The sequence below is a fragment of the Esox lucius genome, chromosome 21, assembly GCF_011004845.1.
Source record: "Esox lucius isolate fEsoLuc1 chromosome 21, fEsoLuc1.pri, whole genome shotgun sequence".
Classification (NCBI taxonomy): domain Eukaryota; kingdom Metazoa; phylum Chordata; class Actinopteri; order Esociformes; family Esocidae; genus Esox; species Esox lucius.
Window position 1 is genome coordinate 30,525,153 of NC_047589.1, and position 21,323 is coordinate 30,546,475.

General features: G+C 41.8%; 1 protein-coding gene across 4 annotated transcripts in view; it reads left to right on the forward strand.

The window, feature by feature from the left end:
• Positions 1–2,110: 2,110 nt before the first annotated feature.
• Positions 2,111–21,323, forward strand: part of dipk2ab (divergent protein kinase domain 2Ab) — a 42,165-nt gene continuing 22,952 nt past the window's right edge. Inside the window, exons 1-3 of one of the 4 annotated variants that reach the window (XM_029116402.2) lie at positions 4,236–4,393; positions 4,585–4,705; positions 14,478–15,383. In XM_029116402.2, coding sequence (XP_028972235.1) covers positions 14,730–15,383 — 654 coding nt within the window. In that variant the 5' untranslated portion in view covers positions 4,236–4,393; positions 4,585–4,705; positions 14,478–14,729. Of the gene's footprint in view, positions 2,391–4,235; positions 4,394–4,584; positions 4,706–5,314; positions 5,413–14,477; positions 15,384–21,323 lie in introns of those variants that run through there. The other 3 variants (XM_029116405.2, XM_029116403.2, XM_029116404.2) reach the window with 3 other exon arrangements.

Here is a 21,323-nt window from a genome sequence, read left to right on the forward strand (position 1 = left end):
GGCCCTCCAGAGGGTGGTAAAGTCTGCAGAGCGGATCATCAGCTGCCATCTCCTTTCCGTGCAAGGCATCTACAATACACAATGCCTGAGGAAAGCACGGAACATAATAAAAGACTACAGCCACCCAGGCTATGGTCTGTTCACACTGCTGCCATCTGGTAGATGTTACTGGAGCATCAGGGCGCTTCCAAACTCACCAAAAATGTTTTTCCCCAGGCCATAAGGCTCCTCAATCAGCAACACTGATCTATTGAATGAACACATCATATGCTCTGGTCACTTTCTATGTACATTCAATGTACATTAACACATTTGAATGTATGCATTTATAGGCACTACAACACTTAAATGTATAATATTTATAATATTTAAGATTTCTTTATATATTCTTATGGTCCATATTCCAGTTCCCACATTCTCTGGAATTGCTGCTAGTCTCTATTGTTATGTGTCTTTTTTATTTTTGCCTTATTTATTTCTTATTGGATCAGTTTAACGTCTGTGTTAGTCACTGTGTAACGGGTTTAGAAGTGGTGAGTGTAACGGGTTTAGAAGCGGTGAGTGTAACGGGTTTAGAAGTGGTGAGTGTAACAGGTTTAGAAGTGGTGAGTGTAACGGGTTTAGAAGCGGTGATTGTAACGGGTTAAAAGTGGTGAGTGTAACGGGTTTAGAAGTGGTGAGTGTAACGGGTTTAGAAGTGGTGAGTGTAACGGGTTTAGAAGTGGTGAGTGTAACGGGTTTAGAAGTGGTGAGTGTAACGGGTTTAGAAGTGGTGAGTGTAACAGAGTTAAGAAATAACCACTACACAGCTACAAGTTCATTACACAGCTTGTTTGAAACGTCACAGATGGAGCTATACAATGGGGCTTGTATATGTCAAACGGTTGGATCTTTAATAAGGAGGGAAGTGTGTTGTGAATTAGAGGACGTGAGTTCACACATAGTGTGTGATGAGGCACACTGTCAGGGAGGATGCTATTCTGTTAGCAACAATACATTTGATGTCGTTTTCAAAGACACAATCAACAAATTAGCCATGTATCAGCAATAAGTGTTTTTGTTCTGTTAAAAATAAACTACACTGCATAGGATTGAAGTATATGTCACGATGAGTAGCAGCAGGACACAGGCACAGAGGTGGTGGATCAAAGGACTTCTAATAATCAGACTTAATAACCACAGGCTCTCAAAAAACAAAGACTCGAATGGGAACACAACATACAACAATGACCATCCAAAAACACAGGGAACAGTGAAAACGAAATAGAGAGGTGACGAGGGCAAACAAGACACTGGTGGCATCAATTAAGATTAGAATAGATTCAACTTCATTGTCATTGAACAGTAAGACTGCAGTACAACGAAATGCACTTAGCATCTAACCAGAAGTGCAAATAGAAGAGTAGACATAGGTGAAATCAATGTACATAGGGCATTCAAACAGACCACATGGAACTAACAGACACTGAACTTAAAAATGCAACAGCCAGCACGTCACAGGCAGTGCCTAGCTGTTACAGTATACATTAATAAATATGAATGCATGTAAAGTAACAACATTTGGAAACCTAAATTAAACTTAACTGTATTTGAAAATGAGTTTTTAATGTAATAGAAATAAAATTGGAATGCAAAAACACAAAACAATAATTACTCTTTTGCACATCAGAAAGAAACTGAATGAGATTAGCTAATTCCGTATGCATGTTTCTGAAGGGGACTCTTATTCTGAAAAACGACCTACGGTCCGGCATTCAGCAAAAAACCGATCCAGCTGATAAGAGAACTGTAAAATGGGTAACGAGACTCACTTGATCCTACGCGAACTTCACACTGTGTAGAACAAGAGCCTGTCTTCCACATTAGAAGACATTGAGCAAAGAAGAAAACCATGACTATTTAAATAGCTATAATAACCAGTGCTGCTGAATTAAAATGAGAGGACATGAGAGAATCCGACAAACAAACAAATTTGACCATGTGTTGTGGTATGACTCCACACTAATGAGTTTGGTACCAGGCCTATATCATGAATAATCCCACCTCCCAAAGCACTTGGATCGAACTAGGCTGAAGCTCATATAGAACCCAATTAAACATTCATCGCCTGGATATCTAAGCATTCCCCTGGATCCACAGATGTTACTATTTTTGCAGGATGGCCACTTCATCATTTGGGATGCGGTCCAACTCTGCCTCTCCTGTTTTTGGCCCAGTTTTATGCGTCCTTCTGGGACACGGCCACATGCCTCCACAGCCGTCACACTGTCAAGGAATGCTGCGAGCAGAGAAAGGCCTTAATGAACCCAAAACAGCCCCCATGCAGCTCAACTCAATGTTACTTTGCTGCAACTGTGTAGGAGACCTGGCTGTCAGATCATGTACTACAGGTACGACAAAAAACATCACTCTTCACTGTTGTAATTGTGTTGGTAGTCTGTCTATAATGGCATCAACGCGCCTCGGGCGTTTTACAGTAAAGAACACCCCTTTGCTGTGAAATATCGACCGTGCACCACAGCCCTTGTGCTGTATTGCTTTAAGATTATATGAGTGAATCAGCTGTGGAATAACAGACATTCCACCTCTGTTCTTTCCTCAGGTGTCAGTTGTCATTGTGTAATGTTGGGTATTGTCTTAATACAACAAATCACTAATGAACTAGTTGCTGTATTAAGATAATGGACAGTAAAATATAGTCTTGGAGGAAAGTAAAGCATTTTCTGCAATTACGGTCGTTTTTTTTATGAAGCCGAAGCTCAAGGAATATGTTCCTTCTGTATGTCACTGAGGGCAACAGGTCATGAAATGGCCAGTTGATAGAAAACTGAAGACCTAGAATAACCTGGTTTGTGTGGGTTCATGTTTAAATATGACCACTGTAATCTCCCATGGTAAATATGGTATGTATACTATGATGTAATCCGGTCCATACCTACAGTACCATGTACCTCTTCATGTTCTACACATCCACTAACGCTTGCACTATAACCACTGAATAATAGGATATTAAAAATAACTTTTAGATAAAAAAAAACATGTCTTTAAGTTAATCTAGACCCTTTCTGGGCCTTTAAGACGTCCTGGGAGGGGTAGGTTCGTCATATGTCTGTCTGTGTGTGTTGGGATCGATAAGCCATGAATGATTGCCACAGTTCAGGGCCCTGTGGATCGGTCTCCAAAGGAACATCAGGCGCGACGTCTAACACACCACTTTCCCCGATCCAGAAAATGAAATTATTGATCTGATGGTGCCATGTGAGACTGAGCATGGCAACTTTGCAAGGTCAAGCCCCTCAACCCATCTGATCTGACACCAAGCTTAAAAGATAGCGTATTTCTACTCCCCTCTCCTTTCTGAGCATGTAATCACACCTGTTCTAGATACAAGGCTTGACTGCCTGCGATATCAACCAATTACATTTACATAATTCAGGAGACCAATAATTGATTAATCACCCGTGACTGCACCTTTAGAAATCATTTTATTAGTATATCATCACTGTGTCTAATACATCACTTTAATGTGAGGAAAATATATATATAATAAAAAAGATTTACATGATTATAGGATTTTTTTTAAAAGCCGTTCAGGTAAACAGGAACAGGTTAGCATAAAAACTTCACTTGGTTTTAAGAGTTTTAAGTTCCCTTGCACATAAACAGACGTGAACTCGGTTCCCTCTCTTTCATATTATTAAGGCGTTATTATTATTTTCACAGTTTCAAGAGAAAATAATTGGTTTAATGGACCTTTAAGATCCTTGGCCTTGGCCACAGTATGTGATTTAGATGTACAATTTTTTATTGACGTTATTTTACCTGGTAAGTATGCCAACACTCTACAGAAATGACCTGGGAGCAATTATCTGTGTCTGGCTCAGGGACAGGACACTAGGGTTCTTCACCTTCATGTACTAAAATCAGTGACTTCAACGCTAGACCATTATTCCTAATTTCTGTACATTTATTACCTATGGAAACAATGTGGATATATTTAAAATGTTCCTGTTTTTTCCCTACTTATTATTCTTGAAAATTAAATGGTGGAAGATTTCATCCTTGAAATGTTCAAATTATTAAACAACTCAAAGCAGCTAAGCATGAAAATACGTACCAAGTTATGCGTGGGGGCGGAGCTGCAGCGGACACCGAAAGTATTATAATATCGCCTAGCAACCAGTGGCGTAAATAAATGAAGACTGTCGTAAATACAAATCTTTCGGTGTTGGAAAAAGTCGGAACAGAATCTATTGTAGCTATGTTGCAGACGGGCGAAGGAACTCGTTACAGAGATTGCAGAATGTAATATTCTTTACGGATCATCACACGAACACGGAATAAATATGGATACTATAGCGCAACATCGCGGATACTACAATTGGTGAAAAGGGTAAATCTGAAACATATTGTAAACGAAGATTTAAGCTCCGACATCACAACTGTTTATTTCACTAGCTAGCAGGCTAGCAGCTAGTTCTAATGCGAGACTGGAATGGAAAGCTTGTCGTGCGAGTTTCCTCGGTAGGGATTTGTATCGTGCATGGAATAAACATCTCAATGAACACGTTGTTTTTTTCATAGCCAAACATTTCCCACACTATCTGGCAACTTGGGATTCAGAAGAATTATCCAAACTGAATGCTAAGAGAGACCCAGCATTTATTGACCGCCAAGTGAAGACAAATAAAGTCAAACGTTACAGGTTAGTTACACAGTTTTAAACACTCTTTTTAACAAAAACTTCAGATACAAGCATTTGACTAAACCACTGTGAAAAGGACAGTATTACATGTCTATGTTTATATCCTCAACATCTTGTACAGTACGATTCCTGGTATAGGTAAGATTTGCCAGTTTCAGCCGGGATTCTGTCTGAAGACGAGTAGGGGGAGTTGAAACTAGACCCGGAGTGACGAAATAAGAAGTATGCTCCACCAATTACTTTTGCAGGCACCCTGGAACAACAACCGAGCATTCTATGTACAGTCGTACTGGCACGTTGACTCCCGCTTTCCTTTTAACTGTAGTGCGGCATTAATTGGCTACACAAATTTAATGTAATTTCGTCATGTGCCAACAGCCACTTCCACAACGTGAGTAATACCCTAATCCCGACTAGATTAAAGGTCGTCTAATCAGTTTTACCGAATTAATAGTTAGGCTGAAATCGCTAGTCTATTTGATATTGAAGTATAAGCAAATTACATGTGACTGTTGATACAGTTACGGTGACATTAAAACTACGTTTTGAGGTTGTCTGTGGATCCATTGAAGAAGAAAAAAAACAGCCTTGTTTACAAAATGGTTTCGAATTTCTTGGCACTGTTTTTTGGCGCTTGGAACAACGTAACTGGATTCCACAAAGCCAACCTAGAATTCAATCGCAAACAAGCTTTGTGTATTAATCTCGTAAGTATTTCTGCGTGTTTGTGTCTGTGTGTGAATGCGGGCGCCAATCTGACAGAACCTCTAGCTTTGAATCATCATTGTTTTGCTTCGGAAGAAAATAATTGCAGTTGCTGATGTCAGCGTTAGTGCGTGACTACTAATGATCAGCCTGTTAGTCCCGCAGATCAGATAAAAAAAAAGTTGCTACAAACTCCTGTGTCACAGGAAGCAAATAGGATCATTTTTTTTTTTTTTTTTTTTTACTATGTATAGCTGTATTTCGCGTCTTGAATTTCATAAGCCTTTTATGAGATTAGTCTTACCAGCTCAGTAAACTAACAGAAGTTATTCCACAACAGAGGGAAACCATTACAGAGGGCTTTTTGTGCTGCTGGGTGAACTGGCCAGTCATCTATAACGCACACTGATGAGTTCTCTGCTGCTGCCTTGTTCATTCTGCTTTATTCCTCTTTTGCTTTATTCCTCCTTTTTCTCTGTCTCTCTCACCCCCTCTCGCTGTCTGGCACTGTCTCTCTCACCACGGGGAGCTCTGAGTAGGTAAATGTTTAAACGGTCCCAGTGGAAATGTTCAGTTTAGTAGGTGTTACTGTTTAAATCGCCCCTTCACTGTGACTGGGTGCGAGGACGAGCCTGATCTCATCACACGTCGTTATGAAAGGCATGTAGCACCTCTCTTCACAGCATTTCCTGGGCGATCAATGCGTATTATCTTCCCATTTCTTCAATTAGTTGGCGTATTAATGAAGCTGCGTGTTGCTTCATGACATACTCACTTAATCCTTATTGACTGAGGATACCTCTGACTGCACACTGATTGGTTGCATGGATCCAGACTAGGCTCTGTTCTCCCTGTGATGACACTGATGGCCACTCAGTTCTGTCAGTTGGCTTAACTGGCCCCTGCTTCTCTCGCAAAATGTTTCTTGTGGGGGGTGTGGTGGTCACGAAATAGGAAAAAAGGAGTCGCCTTGTAATGCCGTGATTCACAGGGCTTTAATAAATTGTTACCAAGCGTTAAGGAAGCATCCGCCACCTCCGTGTCTCGTAAATCTCTCCATATCGGATGTGAGGACTGACCATCCAAGCAATGAAGTTTGTTTACACAGCTTTTGCTTGAATGTAGAAATTGTACCTGGCCTCGAAATAGTGTCCTCTGAATAGCGTCCCTTCGAATGTCTGTAAACATTGACATGAAACATCATGCGTTACATCATCGCATGACTTCCTGTCTGAATCCCTGGGTTTTGCTGCCTGGCTGCACTGGTTTGGATCACATCGGTGTCAATTAAAGCTGCTGTAATTTGGGTCGACGCGATAGACAAATGGACGAGCGTTTGTATGGGGAAGTTGCTAATTTGTTTACATTCGCAGGACTCAATTTTCCATTAGACATTGTGTGTTCCTGTCATCTCCGTCCATTCATCTTTGTCTTTGGCTCCGGGAGGCTGGCGGAATAGACTGCATCTCCTCTCCCTTGCTGTCCTTCCTGTCTCACTCTCGGCTGTGGATGAATGTTTTTGTGATCAAACATTATTGACTCTCCCAGTCAATAACCTTGGCAACTGTAGTTCTTCATTGCAGGGTCTCGCAGCACAATGTGATTGAAGCGAGGCAGGCTGACGGGGACCATGGGGCTTTGTGAACCTCTTCAAAATGACTGCAGTAGTAAATCCATTCTCATTCAGAGGAGGACATGGCCATCTCCATCCATTTCTCTCTTTCACTCATGTTGTTTTATCTGCTTTTCTATGCTTCTCTCATGTTCTTTCTTGTTCTTTGTTGCAATTTATCTGTACCCTTGATTCCCTGTGTCCTTCATTCCCTCTCATACCGGACCAATGAAAAAGAATAAAGCACATTCCCTTTTGCCTTATTCTCCCGGTTTACCCTCGGGTAGGGACAGTGGCTGGGTCCCAATCCCTTTCTAATCCCCTTGGTAGTACACTTTGACCTGAGCCCTTTGGGTAGCAGATTGGCCCTAAGAGGGAAGGAAATGTTTGGCTGTCGACGGACATACATTATAAACCGATGTCTGGGGTTTTGCCCTCCAACAAATCTTTGTTTGTGATCAGGTTGTGAACCTCACTGCCGGGGTCAGGAGTGTGACTGCCGGGGTCAGGAGTGTGACTGCCGGGGTCAGGAGTGTGACTGCCGGGGTCAGGAGTGTGACTGCCGGGGTCAGGAGTGTGACTGCCGGGGTCAGGAGTGTGACTGCCGGGGTAAAGTCAAATTGTAGTCAGTTGTCTGTAGAAGTTGTATAATATATTCACGGCATTACCTGAGCACATTGTCGTCCGTTGTCTGTAGAAGTTGTATAATATATTCACGGCATAAGGGAGAAGTCTGCTAGCCATAATGGTTGACTGCTCTTGTGGTCTTACTCAACCATGGCATTATTCACACAACGCTTGGTTTTCTGTTCATTCATATTGTCTTAACCAAAAACATTGGTTTCTCTAGACTGGAAGCCATTTTGATTCTCTTGTCTCCTACCCCTTCCTCTCTTTTCTCAACACAGGAAGGTAATTAGTTCTGATAGACAGATTACCTAAAATCATTTGATCATTTGAACCCAACTTTCAGTGACAATATGTCAAATATTTATTATTTTCTCTTTATTTATTATTATTTATTTTTTACATATGGTATTTGGTTTTGGACTATAAGCTTCAGAGTCAAGTTATTTTAGGATTTAGTATTTCATATAGTACACAAATGAAAGGTCATTTATCTTAAAACATTTCACCTTCATTACTTATGCCTTAAGTTTAGGTAGTTCTAGTCATACATATTCATGGATGATTTGGTGCATTTTGTTTTACTCACCTTAGCAGGCACTGTGGAACATGATCAATGCTCCTTGGTCCAGCAGTAGCAGGAGTTCCAGCTGAAGGCAGTAGTCTACATAGCGCTGCCTTCTCCTGGTGCATGTTTATAATGGGAATTAGTTATGTGCTAATTTCACATGTACAGTGTGTTTTGTGTGTGTGTGAATTCAATGCTTTTTTGTGTGAATTCACTTGGTTTTTGTGAATTTATCGTGTTTTTGCATGGCCACTCACCCTGAGACATCCTTGAAAAGCGGGCTCGTGGCCAGAGATAAGCCGATATTAATGGCAACTTTGGAGCAGTTAAGGTTAATTGCTGAGCGACAGCTCTTGTGAATGACCTGTCTCGTTTAACGGAGAATCCTGCATGTAACGTTTAGAAGATGAAATTTTAATAATTACACAACTTTGTCCTCTTCTTCCTTTACCAAACAAGACCAGAATAGTACCTTCTAGTCCAGGGGGGTTTAGGGAAGTGGGGAATAGCACTACGGGTGCCTAAAGAGAGTTTGAGGAGACTACAAGTCAATGGAAACAGACAGACCAGTGAACACTTTTAAAGTGGGAATATAGCGCATGTATATCAGCCCAACACAGATGCATCATTTGTTTTAATAAAATGTTAATGATATCTTTGTTTTACTGAATGTTTGCGCACAAGTATGGTATATTTAACCAGTAACATGTCAACAGTTCTCAAATGTAAATGATTAAACATCTTATTGACAATGAGTTGGTATCATTTGTGAATTGGTTCTACCGATTGTTGTAGATTTTTCTTGAGTTAGTTGGTTCCTTTTTGCTCTCCCCCCTCCTCAGTCACTGGCCAGCCTGATTCCAGCCCTTCTGCTGGGAGAGGGCAGACACTTTGGGGCCTATAAGCACCTAATTCAAAACACAAGTTCTGTGGGCAGGGTGAGGTTAGTCCAAATGAGAACATTGGTTTGAGTTTCACTGCCAGTGATACAGAACACATTTGCATTACAAAACACCATTTCTGGGTTCAGTCAAGCACTCACATCAACCAAGTCTGTGATTAACCATAATGTTTCCTGAACATTCGAGGGAAGCAACATTTAACTTTACCGGTCAGTACATTAATACTAAAAAATGCAGAGTCCTATCACTGAGATTTCATAAATAGAAATAGGTCTAAAACGCATTGAGGCTAAATTAATAGCTGCCTTGTTTTTCACTGAAACAATAAATCTATTAGGCTTAGTTCTTAACTGAAAAAGGAATTCTAGCTTCAAAGCTTGCCCTGCTGTTGTTAAATATGTATTGACCTTTTTACTTGTGTTTTTCATGGTTGAATGTAAATGCCATTCACAGTCAATTTAAATCATCCTTCTAGGTTCAAATAGACTTAATCCTTCTAAAGGTCAGGGGTCAGGAGTAAACTGGAGACAATCTACCATGTCTCCCTCTTATGTTCTACCTCTTTATTTAAATATTTTCATATACAGATAATAGAGGAGGGACTTATTACATATTATATAAGTTGTGTGACGTTTTGGTAATTAGCGTTGAAGGTCAGTGCCATAATACCGGTTTTCCGCATAGATTATTCCGCCCATTGGCTATCTTCTCAGTTGGCCGTTGCGCTAGTCCGGCTTTATCACGTCAGAGCCAGTCACTGGCCCGGCAGTATGGCGTCAGAGCCAGTTGCTGGCCCGGCAGAGCATTTTCTTACTCCGCTGTTCTTTGGTGTGCAGGAAGTCATGCTCTGGCCTGTTTACAACAATATATACAGTCATACACTGATACAATAAAAATCAGGATTGCTAATTAGAAAGGGGCTCAATAAGCTTCTTGAAATGCACAAAGGTACAAACTTCTAAAGAGTTTTGTAAATTATTGAATGTTGTTTAAGGAAACCAAAAGCCATTTTTTCTTATTCTGTGGAGACTGATGTCAGGGGTAAGCCATCCTAGAGACAAGTGTACTTTAAATATTGATAAGTCAGTGAAGACGTTGATGGCAATGGTTGTTTATGTAGAAGACCTGGTAGCACTATATGAAGTTGCCCCAATTAGTACCCATTGGCTGACATTAGGTTCAGACAGGAAGAGCACATTGCCTCATTTCGTTATCAATGATCTTGTCACTTATTTGTGCTGAGGCAGTAGTCTGTTCACACATTGGCAGTTTGTTCATACAGACATTGGCAAATAGCACTTTTTAAGCGCTTAAGATAATTGTCATTTTCAATGATCTACATTTTATTTCGTTGTAATAGCCCATTGAACAAAACTCCCCAAGAAATGTATACTAAAAAGTATATGTGAAGTGTAAATTCAGGATTTGAATAGGCCTTCCCCATGGCAGTATTCATTTGTAATTATGTCGTTTTTACCTTGTAAAATATGTTCGAATTATGTGGGCATTGCCTGACTGAATAGATTCTCTAGACACAAAAATCCTGGAGATCTGTCTTTGTGGGAGTTAGCCATGTGAGATGTTGAAGGTTTTTAAGGGGTCATTGATCATTTCCTGAAACAAGAAAGCTGTTCTTTTTGTAAAGCAACGCTTTCTATGGAGAACCAAGCTGATACCATTCAAAGTTGTCTTCCTCATAATAACTAAACATACCAAGCAAGCTTTTGGGTACTGGTCAAATACTGTACCGTGAGGCTACCTGCGACCCCAACAACTCCTTCCTCCTATCCTCACCCAGAGTTCTGAGGTTAACCCTCCTTTGTCTTAGTCTGGCCCAGAGGTTAGAGCGTAGCCCTCCTACTGATTAGCCTGTCTCTTACCTCCTTAATTCTCCTCAGTGAACCCAGCTCTCCTCTCCTGATCTGGGCCTGGCCTGTTGGATCCTTCCCCGCCTCGTGGTGCTCCGTGTCTTATGCTAAATGGTACTTGAATAGAGATCATATCGTGTGTAGGGATGTTCAATTGTTCCTCCACAGCAATCAGCTCCTCTCACTCTTTCTCTTCTGGAAGGCAGCTTCTGCTTATCCACCATTGGCTTTCTCATTCTTCCTCTCATTCTTCCTCTCATTCTTTCTCTCATTCTCCCTCCTCATTCTTTATCTCATTCTCCCTCGTATCGTCGTCTTGTCCTCTGTGTCTGCAGAATATGAATGTGAAGTTTCGGTACAAGGTTTTCCACCTCATGTTAAATCTTCCTATGTCCCCCTTGTTCAGAGACAGTTATGTTTTCTGTGTACTTTGGCCAAGGTTCTGATTGACCAAAGACGTCTCACCTGCATCTTGGATTTGGAGTAATCCAATTTGTTTGTTTTATAAAATGTAATTCTGCAGTAGGAACTGGCACTGAACAAATGCATCATACTTCTGCAAGATTCTTTCTCTGTGGGTTGAGTTTAACCCCATCAGACCGTACAGTGCCTGGAGTGAAGGAAGGTGAACAGGTGCTGCTAGATGGATGCATAATCTTTTAAATCAGTAATTCTGATGTATTTTTAGCTAGGAAGACGAGAAGACGAGGAGGCTGGCTGGTGTGTTGATCCATATGTCTGGGAGTTTCTCGCTGGATTATTGCCAGCCACTGTCTCTATTGGCCGCTGTTATCTGCCCCGTGCCACTTCCTGCTTCCTGCCCCCGTGCCACTTCCTGCTTCCTGCCCCCGTGCCACTTCCTGCATCCTCTCCCGTGCCACTTCCTGCTCCCTGACTCGTGCCACTTCCTGCTCCCTGAACCGTGCTACTTCCTGCTCCCTGACCCGTGCCACTTCCTGCTCCCTGACCAGTCCAGGACATGGCCATTGGAGGCGTCTGTCATTTAAATTTAGTCAAATGGACGTGACTTCCAACTTCATTGGCTGATCCCTCTTGTTGAGCCGGTTGCTAATTGGCTGACCCCTCCTGAGATCAACCGGGTCATCAGGTAAGTCAAAACAGGCCATGAGGAGGGATAAGCCCGTTAATGATGTGGAAATGGATGACTTAAGCAGAGTTGACGTATGTGGTGTTGGCACAGATGCTTCAATGGCAGGGATATATAAATGAGACCTTTTTCCATCTCTGTGGGCAAAAGCCATCGACTCATACTAATCATGCTTGCTGCTACCTCCTGACCTCCTGGTTAGGCATTCCCCATTTAAGTCAGCGGCAGTGCCGATAGCCATGTCTTAATGAGCTGTTATTCACAGGGTCAAAGCCACTTCTTAAATGCTACTGCTATTGAGTAGATTGGGCACTGCTGTTCCAACATGCTTCTATCTAGAACCCAGGCAGGCGGTTTGTGTAGTGCCTTTGTTAGAGGACGTTGTAATGGAGGTTATGGCTGTGTTAAACCAGGGCTGTTCTTTCTCTCCCCGATGCTAAGTTCTTATCAATCCCCCAGGCTCTGCTTGGCTGGCTCACCACCTAAACCCAACTAACACATAGAATATTCATTCTACACGGCTGTGTTTCTCTCTTAGTTTTCTTGCTGTTACCTCAGAGACACCCACCTCCTTCAAAAGGCTTGTTTACATTGTGCGAGAGAGAATAAGAGCGCTAGATAGGCTTATCATAGTTTGCATAATAATTTCCATAGAGTTTGAATTTACACCCAGCATAGTCAAGGTGATATGCCTTGGAAGGTGGCGTCTCACGCTATCGTAGATCTGCAGGTTTGCACAACAAAATAACCTAGCATCTCGAGTCTTTTTCGATACGTCTGCGAGAATGCACCATCATGCACCGTCTACATCAAAGCTGCATTAAAGCCAAGCAGGTTAACTCAGGTGATCAAAGGTTAAGCTGTTATCAGCAGGGCTCTCCGGACAGTTCGATTCAACCAAATAAGGAGAAATAAAGGAACAGTTTAACACGTTGGAAAGAATCCGACAAACAAGCCAGTTGGAATGCTAGCGTGCCTTGAACAGAGTACACAGTGAAGCAGAATTCCTTTGTGATTGACCCATAATTGAGTAAAACCTTGACTGTACAGATTCAATGAGCGCAGCCTTTTGACAGAGGATGCCTTAAGCATGAATAAACTTGAGGATGACTCACCTGTTAATAAACATATGCACTGCAGTTTTTAATAAAACACTGGGAGCAAGCCGTTACACTGTCATCATCGACCATCATACAGATTAGTGATTTTTATAATATAATCACATAGTGTGATGGGTTTCCCGGAGTTTAGGTTAAAATATTTGGGTATTAGGTTGCAAACCAGCACTGGTCTAAACGCTTTAAATCTGGTATAGAAGCGTGAAAATATTTCACGTGTCTGATATAGGATGCTCAGAAGATAGGGTATCGCCTGCTGGAATGCTGCTTTATTTTTTTTATTTTGCTTCAATCCTCCAGTTTTGCATAGGTTTGTGGACTAGGCATTCACACATATTTAGACGGGCAGGGCAGGATTTAGGTAGGCATTTAACAGTTTCAATCACTTTCAATCGGGAAATGGTAGCTGCCCTGACAGTGTTAGTTAAGTTCAATTGTACTAGCTTTGTCAGTGTTGACAGTGTTCTCAAATGTGAGTGCTGTAGGCTGCTGAGAGAATGTGATTTCTTTTGATTTTAGATTTTCCAGAACTTTTTTTATATCAGAACCCCTGGCAGCAAACTCCTGCCTTTTGGTTTCCTGCTTGGCTAAGAGCACAGATTCCTTGATTACCTGAAGATGTGCTGACATGGCCTGTAGAGGACATTACTATCTATGGCCTGTAGAGGTCGTTACCATCTATGGCCTGTAGAGGTCGTTACCATCTATGGCCTGTAGAGGTCGTTACCATCTATGGCCTGTAGAGGTCGTTACCATCTATGGCCTGTAGAGGTCGTTACCATCGATGGCCTGTAGAGGTCTATACCATCGATGGCCTGTAGAGGTTGTTACCATCGATGGCCTGTAGAGGTTGTTACCATCGATGGCCTGTAGAGGTCGTTACCATCTATGGCCTGTAGAGGTCGTTACCATCTATGGCCTGTAGAGGTCGTTACCATCTATGGCCTGTAGAGGTCGTTACTGTGCACCAGCACCAGAGCGGGTGTTTATTTTCTGTAATCTCTGACAGTTCAATGCTAATTAAGGGCTATAACAGTTTTTGGGTCACACTTCATTGGGGCAATTTCATATTCCACAAAATTGACCTCTTAAATCAGGTAAATAATGTTGGCATAAAGAGCTTGAATATGAATACCCTGAGGTCGACATTTTTTTTCTCCTAGGTTACACTTATCCATTAACCAAAATTCCATGTGTAAACTGTGGATGTTTTTTGTTTGTTGCTGAGGTCTGGTTTGATGTTTTCTTCTCCTCTCTCTGCTAGGTTGCAGGCTCTCCTGTTGACATTCCTGGTTCCACACCGACACGGAGAACATGACTTACAGGCCTGTGCCAGAGGTTGGCATTGGGCTGTTAAGCCAGCCTTGCCCCTGTCAGGCCGTCTAGAAGAAAATGCCCCACAATATCATGACTGAGAGGCACTGAGGCTTGGATTCCCCCCACGCCATCATTGCCCTCAACACCCCCTTTGAATTCCCCTGACCTGTGACCCTTAACCTCCCCATCCTGCCCCACAATGCTTCGTTTCCTGCCTCTGAAGCTGGGTCGCCTCTTTCGCTGTCTGAAGCTCCTTTTGGTTGTCGGCCTGTTCGTCATCCTGCTGATGAACACCCACAACCTGTTTGCCTCCTTCCAGAAGAATGAACTGATGGACCGTCGCTTTATCAACCTCAACAAGTGCCCTGCCTGCTTCGGGACCAGCTGGTGCAGAAAGTTTATGAACGGGCAGGTGTCCTTCGAGACGTGGGGGCGCCTGCGCTTCCTGGATGTCTTCAACGTCAAGAACGTCTACTTCGCCCAGTATGGCGAGCCAAGGGAGGGGACGAGGCGCGTGGTTCTCAAGCGGCTCGGTTCCAACCAGGAGCTGGCGGACATAGACCAGAAGATTTGCAAGAGGGCAACGGGCCGGCCACGCTGCGATCTCATCCAGGCCATGTACAAGACTGAGTTCTCCAGACTGAACGGGGATGTCCGACTCTTGACCCCTGAGGTGGTAGAAGGCTGGTCAGATTTGGTGCACTGCCCATCCCAGAGGTTACTAGACAGGGTGGTGCGCCGCTATGCAGAGACCAAAGACTCTGGCAGCTTCCTGTTGAAGAACTTGAAGGACACAGAGAGAATGCAGCTATTGATGACTCTAGCCTTCAACCCTGAGCCCCTCGTACTACAGGTAGGAACTATAACTTGATGTCCTTTCAACCATGAGACCCTGGTACTATAGGTAGGAACTAAAGCTTTGTAATATCCCTTCCACCCTCAGTCACTGGTACTACAGGGATTGGTGGGTTTAGAGGAAATGATCGAGGGAAGGGCAGGGCTTGACAAGGACCTATCTTCCACCTGATTTGTGGCCTTAGGGGTTATTCTTGGCTAGCAGAAGAACAAATCCCTATTTCAAAAGCATGTCAAAGTATGCATGCTGATTTTGAGGTTGTTTTCCCTTACCAAATTAATATAAAGTAATTGACCGGAGAATGTGATTCTAGATCAGCCCTGATACTGTATGAATCTTTGTGAATCTCTTCGATGCTGAAGAGTTGACACATCTGCTAAAGTTTGTCTGTGTGGGAGTCTGTGTGAGATGTTTGGAGGATGAAATATTCTGATGTTTGTTTCGGGTGGATAGGAAAGACAGGAAGATTGGTCAAGGCTTGTTCTGTAGGAATGTTCAGAGAATTTAATGAGAAATAACATTTCTCAGACTGAAATTGACTGGTAAGGTATCATAAGAACACATCTTCTACCCCTTGCACTGTCAGCTTTCAGCCAACTTCTCCACCCACACAACATCCACCCATTTAAGAGCTGCCCACTTTCTGCCTGACAGATTATCTCTGCCTCAGTGTGATAAATAATTTATTTAATGAAATATATGCTGCTGGAATTAATCTGCATTTTAATCAATTTTATAGCCTACATTAAAATGTGTATTAGTAAGGACTAGTAGAGGAGCTAGCAGCTAGCATGATTAGTGTCGACAGTCTCCATACGCTCAAATGTGTGTTTTACTGCCTGGGATGTTTCACTGACCCCAGAGCTATGTAGGCCAACCTAACCCTCCAGTGTTGTCTGTCTGTCTGTCTGTCTGTCTGGAAGTATCGTAGGTCTGGGCTTTCACCTATTCACGCTCATGCCTGAACGTTTACAAAGGAAGAGCAGAACACAGCAGGACTGGAGTTTAGGTTTAGTGTTGATCTATGATTCATTTCTTCAATCAATCAATCAATCAAATTTTATTTGTAAAGCGCCTTACAACAGCCAAAAGGTGCACAAGGCGCTTTCCATTAAAAGCTTCAGTAGACAGAATATAAAAAATATTAAAACATATAAAAATATAAGATAAATGAAGAAAAATGTATATGTACATATATATATACACATACACCCGCATACGCATATACACACACATACACATACATACACATAAAATATATAAAATGAGCAGACGAGTCAGAGATTACGTGTTAAAAGCCTGTCTGAACAGATGTGTTTTCAACTGCGCTTTAAAAACACTGAACACGGTAATGTTACGCAGGGATGGTGGTAAAGCGTTCCACAGAGTTGGGCCCTGAACTGCAAATGATCGGCCTCCAAACTTTTTGTATTTGAATTTGGGAATGACCAGAGAGGTGTGTTCAGAGGAGCGGAGAGCTCTAGCAGGTTGGTAGACCGTTACTAATTCGGTGAGGTAGGCCGGGGCCAGTCCATTGATGGCCTTGAATACAAACAGCAGGACCTTGTACTCCACCCTAAACCGCACCGGAAGCCAATGGAGTGAGCAGAGGACTGGGGTGATGTGTGAGCGTTTGGAGATGTTTGAGAGGAGACGTGCAGCTGCATTTTGTACCAGTTGAAGTCGATTTAGGAATGATTTATTAAGTCCAGTGTAGAGGGCATTTCTTCTTTTAAATCATAATGAAGGAGGTGGTGTGTACAGGTTAGCATCTGACCCTAGACCAGCACTACTTCTCCTAGATATTTTGAGAATACCAGACCCGGGGGCTCGTATCAAACATGCGTACATTTCTTACTAAATTCTGGCGTACTTGGAAAAGCTACGATTTGAATGCATACAGAATTATTGGGATTTATCCAACTTATCAATACATATGCTTCCGTTGATAAATCAGAGCAGTACTATACTTCTGTGTATGTGAACAAGCGTAAGATCTCTGCCAAATGAGAGTATTCAATTACCCATATAAGGTAGCCAAATTATCCCTATTGACTATGTAATTTCAGTAGATGGAGACCGGTCAGAACAAAATGGCAATAATTTTTTACCGTAATGTGAAATATACAGTGGGGTAAAAAAGTATTTAGTCAGCCACCAATTGTGCAAGTTCTCACACTTAAAAATATGAGAGAGGCCTGTAATTTTCAGCATAGGTACACTTCAACTATGAGAGACAAAGTGTGAGAAAAAATCCAGAAAATCACATTTTAGGATTTTTTATGAATTTATTGGTAAATTATGGTGGAAAATACGTTTTTGTTCTCTCCCAATAACAAAAGTTAATCTCAATACTTTTTTATATACCCTTTGTTGGCAATGACAGAGGTCAAACGTTTTCTGTAAGTCTTCACAAGGTTTTCACACACTGCTGGTATTTTGGCCCATTCCTCCATGCAGATCTCCTCTAGAGCAGTGATGTTTTGGGGCTGTCGCTGGGCAACACAGACTTTCAACTCCCTCCAAAGATTTTCTATGGGGTTGAGATCTGGTGACTGGCTAGGCCACTCTTCTTACGAAGCCACTCCTTCGTTGCCCGGGCGGTGTGTTTGGGATCATTGTCATGCTGAAAAACCCAGCCACGTTTCATCTTCAGTGCCCTTGCTGATGGAAGGAGGTTTTCACTCAAAATCTCTCGATACATGGCCCCATTCATTCTTTCCTTTACACGGATCAGTTGTCCTGGTCCCTTTGCAGAAAAACAGCCCCAAAACATGAGGTTTCCACCCCCATGCTTCACAGTAGTTTTTTTTTTTTTGGATGCAACTCAGCATTCTTTCTCCTCCAAACACGACGTGTTGAGTTTTTACCAAAAAGTTCTATTTTGGTTTCATCTGACCATATGACATTCTCCCAATCCTCTTCTGCCCCATCCAAATGTTCTCTAGCAAACCTCTGACGGGCCTGGACATGTACTGGCTTAAGCAGGGGGACACGTCTGGCCCTGCAGGATTTGAGTCCCTGGCGGCGTAGTGTGTTGCTGATGGTAGCCTTTGTTGCTTTGGTCCCAGCTCTCTGCAGGTCATTCACTAGGTCCCCCTGTGTGGTTCTGGGATTTTTGCTCACTGTTCTTGTGATCATTTTGACCCCACGGGGTGAGATCTTGCGTGGGGCCCCGGATCTTCCATTTTCTTATAATTGCTCCCACAGTTAATTTCTTCACACCAAGCTGCTTACCTATTGCAGATTCAGTCTTCCCAGCCTGGTGCAGGTCTACAATTTTGTTTCTGGTGTCCTTTGACTGCTCTTTGGTCTTGGCCATAGTGGAGTTTGGTGTGTGACTGTTTGAGGTTGTGGACAGGTGTCTTTTATACTGATAACAAGTTGAAACAGGTGCCATTAATATAGGTAACGAGTGCAGGACAGAGGAGCCTCTTAAGAAGTTACAGGTCAGTGAGAGCCAGAAATGTTGCTTGTTTTTTACTTATTTTACTGAGGAATTTACCTATAAATTCATAAAAAAATCCTACAATGTGATTATTTTTTCCTAATTTTGTCTCTCAATGTTGAAGTGTACCTATGATGAAAATGATAGGCCTCTCATCTTTTTAATTGGGAGAACTTGCACAATTGGTGGCTGACTAAATACCTTTTTGCCCCACTGTACAGTGTCTCACAAAAGTGAGTACACCCCTCACATTTATGCTAATATTTGTTTATATCTTTTCATGTGACAACACTGAAGAAATGACACTTGGCTAAAATGTCAAGTATTGAGTGTACAGCTTGTATAACAGTGTACATTTGCTGTCCCATCAAAATAACTCAACACACAGCCATTAATGTCGATTATTCCTAGGAAGTTAGTAGATACATGTAAGCCAATTTAACACAGTCCTCAATGGAGTCTAGCGACTGCTGAAACGTGTAATGCCGTGGCGTAGTTGTTAACGACAGTGTCTCTCATATGGAAGACCTACATTTTAATCTATTGAGAGCAACAACATTTATTAATTATTTCTGGTAGATTCCACGATTCTCTCGTCTTTTCACTAGATAAAAAGTTAGTTATCGTCGCCTTTATTGGTAGTTATTGTATAAATGTCATTCACAAATGAAATATTTTTTTTTCTTTTGTTTTGCCATGAAAGAAAAAAAATACGAACTTGCAATTGCTAAGTTCTTATGACTGTTCTAGTAAGTTAGTAGATACCGGTAAAGCTTATTACTGGCTAATACGCTGTTAAAACGGCCAGTGGCAAACGCCATACATAGCCGCAATTTGCAGTAGAGGTAAACTTAGTAAGAAATGTTAGTCAGTTTTACTGTATCCTCGTCATTCACGAATGACTAATCAACTATTAAAACGGCCAGTGGCAAAAGAGGATTTGTTCAGGATAGCGACGAGGCTATACTATCACCTGTGGTGTTGCGGTTAGCAATGCAGCCTTTCACGTGGGCGACCCGGGTTCGAACCTCGAGATGGTAACACACTATTGCGGGCCGGCTGAACTAGGCTTGCTTGGTTTCTTGTTTTTTGAGTAGGCCTATTGGCTGTTTTCTGTTATTTGTGGTGAATAAGCTTACCTATTTTATGTTCTGTTCATTTTCATTCTATGAGAATTTTAAATAGAAGTAATTACTGATGCATATTGTAAATTTTGTCGAATTACAAAGTCATTGTGTTAAGGTTATTGCTCATTCAAAAACGCCAATAACCTCTACTAGTTGTTAAACTAGGCATCCTTAATTATACTGGCATATTGTAGTGTGCGGTAAAATATACAATGTCGAATGAATACTTTCTTTTTTACACACATTGTCTTAGTATAGGTTATTTGTGTTTTTGAATGAGCTATAGCCTTAACACGTTTGCTTACAGTCTATTGTTTCATATTGTTTTCAGTCCGCATGGATATGCCCATTGAAAGGACTAACAGTTTACAACCTATTAGTCCTAACAGTTTTTGGATCAGCTACAGGCTGTAGGTTTTCAAACATGCCTATGGGCCTATGTTGTTGCAGGAAACAGTTGGCACATTCTTGTAGGCTATTCATGTGTATTGATATGATTTTTCTTGTGAGTTTCAGTTGACATTTTTCTACCAGCTTTTCCAAAATAGCATGGTTTAATTCAACCGCTAGGCTGTGCATACGAATGTGTTGAGATTTGTGTAGAGAGAGACACACTTTCCCATCATGTTTAAAACTGATAAATACCATACTTTGCATCAAAACTTGTGTACGCATGGTTTACGCGCATATTTTTGCGTACGCACAATTAATACATGAGGCCCCTGGTTTTCAATAAAGAGGAACATGGATGAGTGTAGGACAGACCAGCCAAACTGTCTGGAAATTAGAGTATGAATCCACCCTCTAAATCCAGATGTTCATCTTGCTCTTTATTGGTCTAACAGACCCCACCTAAAACCAACCTGAATCTTCATCTAAATACGTCCTCTGGAAATATGGGAAAAGTGTTGAAGTGTAGTGCAGTGGTGCGTGGCCTGCCCTGATGGTGAAGGATTTGGAGTGACTGCATATTTAACAGTAAATTGAGGGCAGATATGAATTATTCAAAGTGCATCTGTGGGATGGTCTTTTGGATTATTTTTTTTTTTGTCACATCTGTCTTCATCCCTGAAGTCCCGGACATTTTTAGGAAGGAAAATGTGGTTTGAAACCGAGGCCCAGCCCAATACTATTTCTGTCTATTCTCTTTGAACAGGCCCAGTTTTCCATCAGGTCTCAATTAAATGCACACTGGAAAGTCAGGATGGTCCAGTTATGGTCTTTCTTGGGCTCTTTAGATGTGCCTCAGATTTATGGCTGGGGGATTAAACTATATGGGAAAAATATATATGTATATATTTAAAGATAAAGTCACTGACTGGTAATGTTGTTCCATGCTTTTCCACTGCAAAGCTTCTGGAC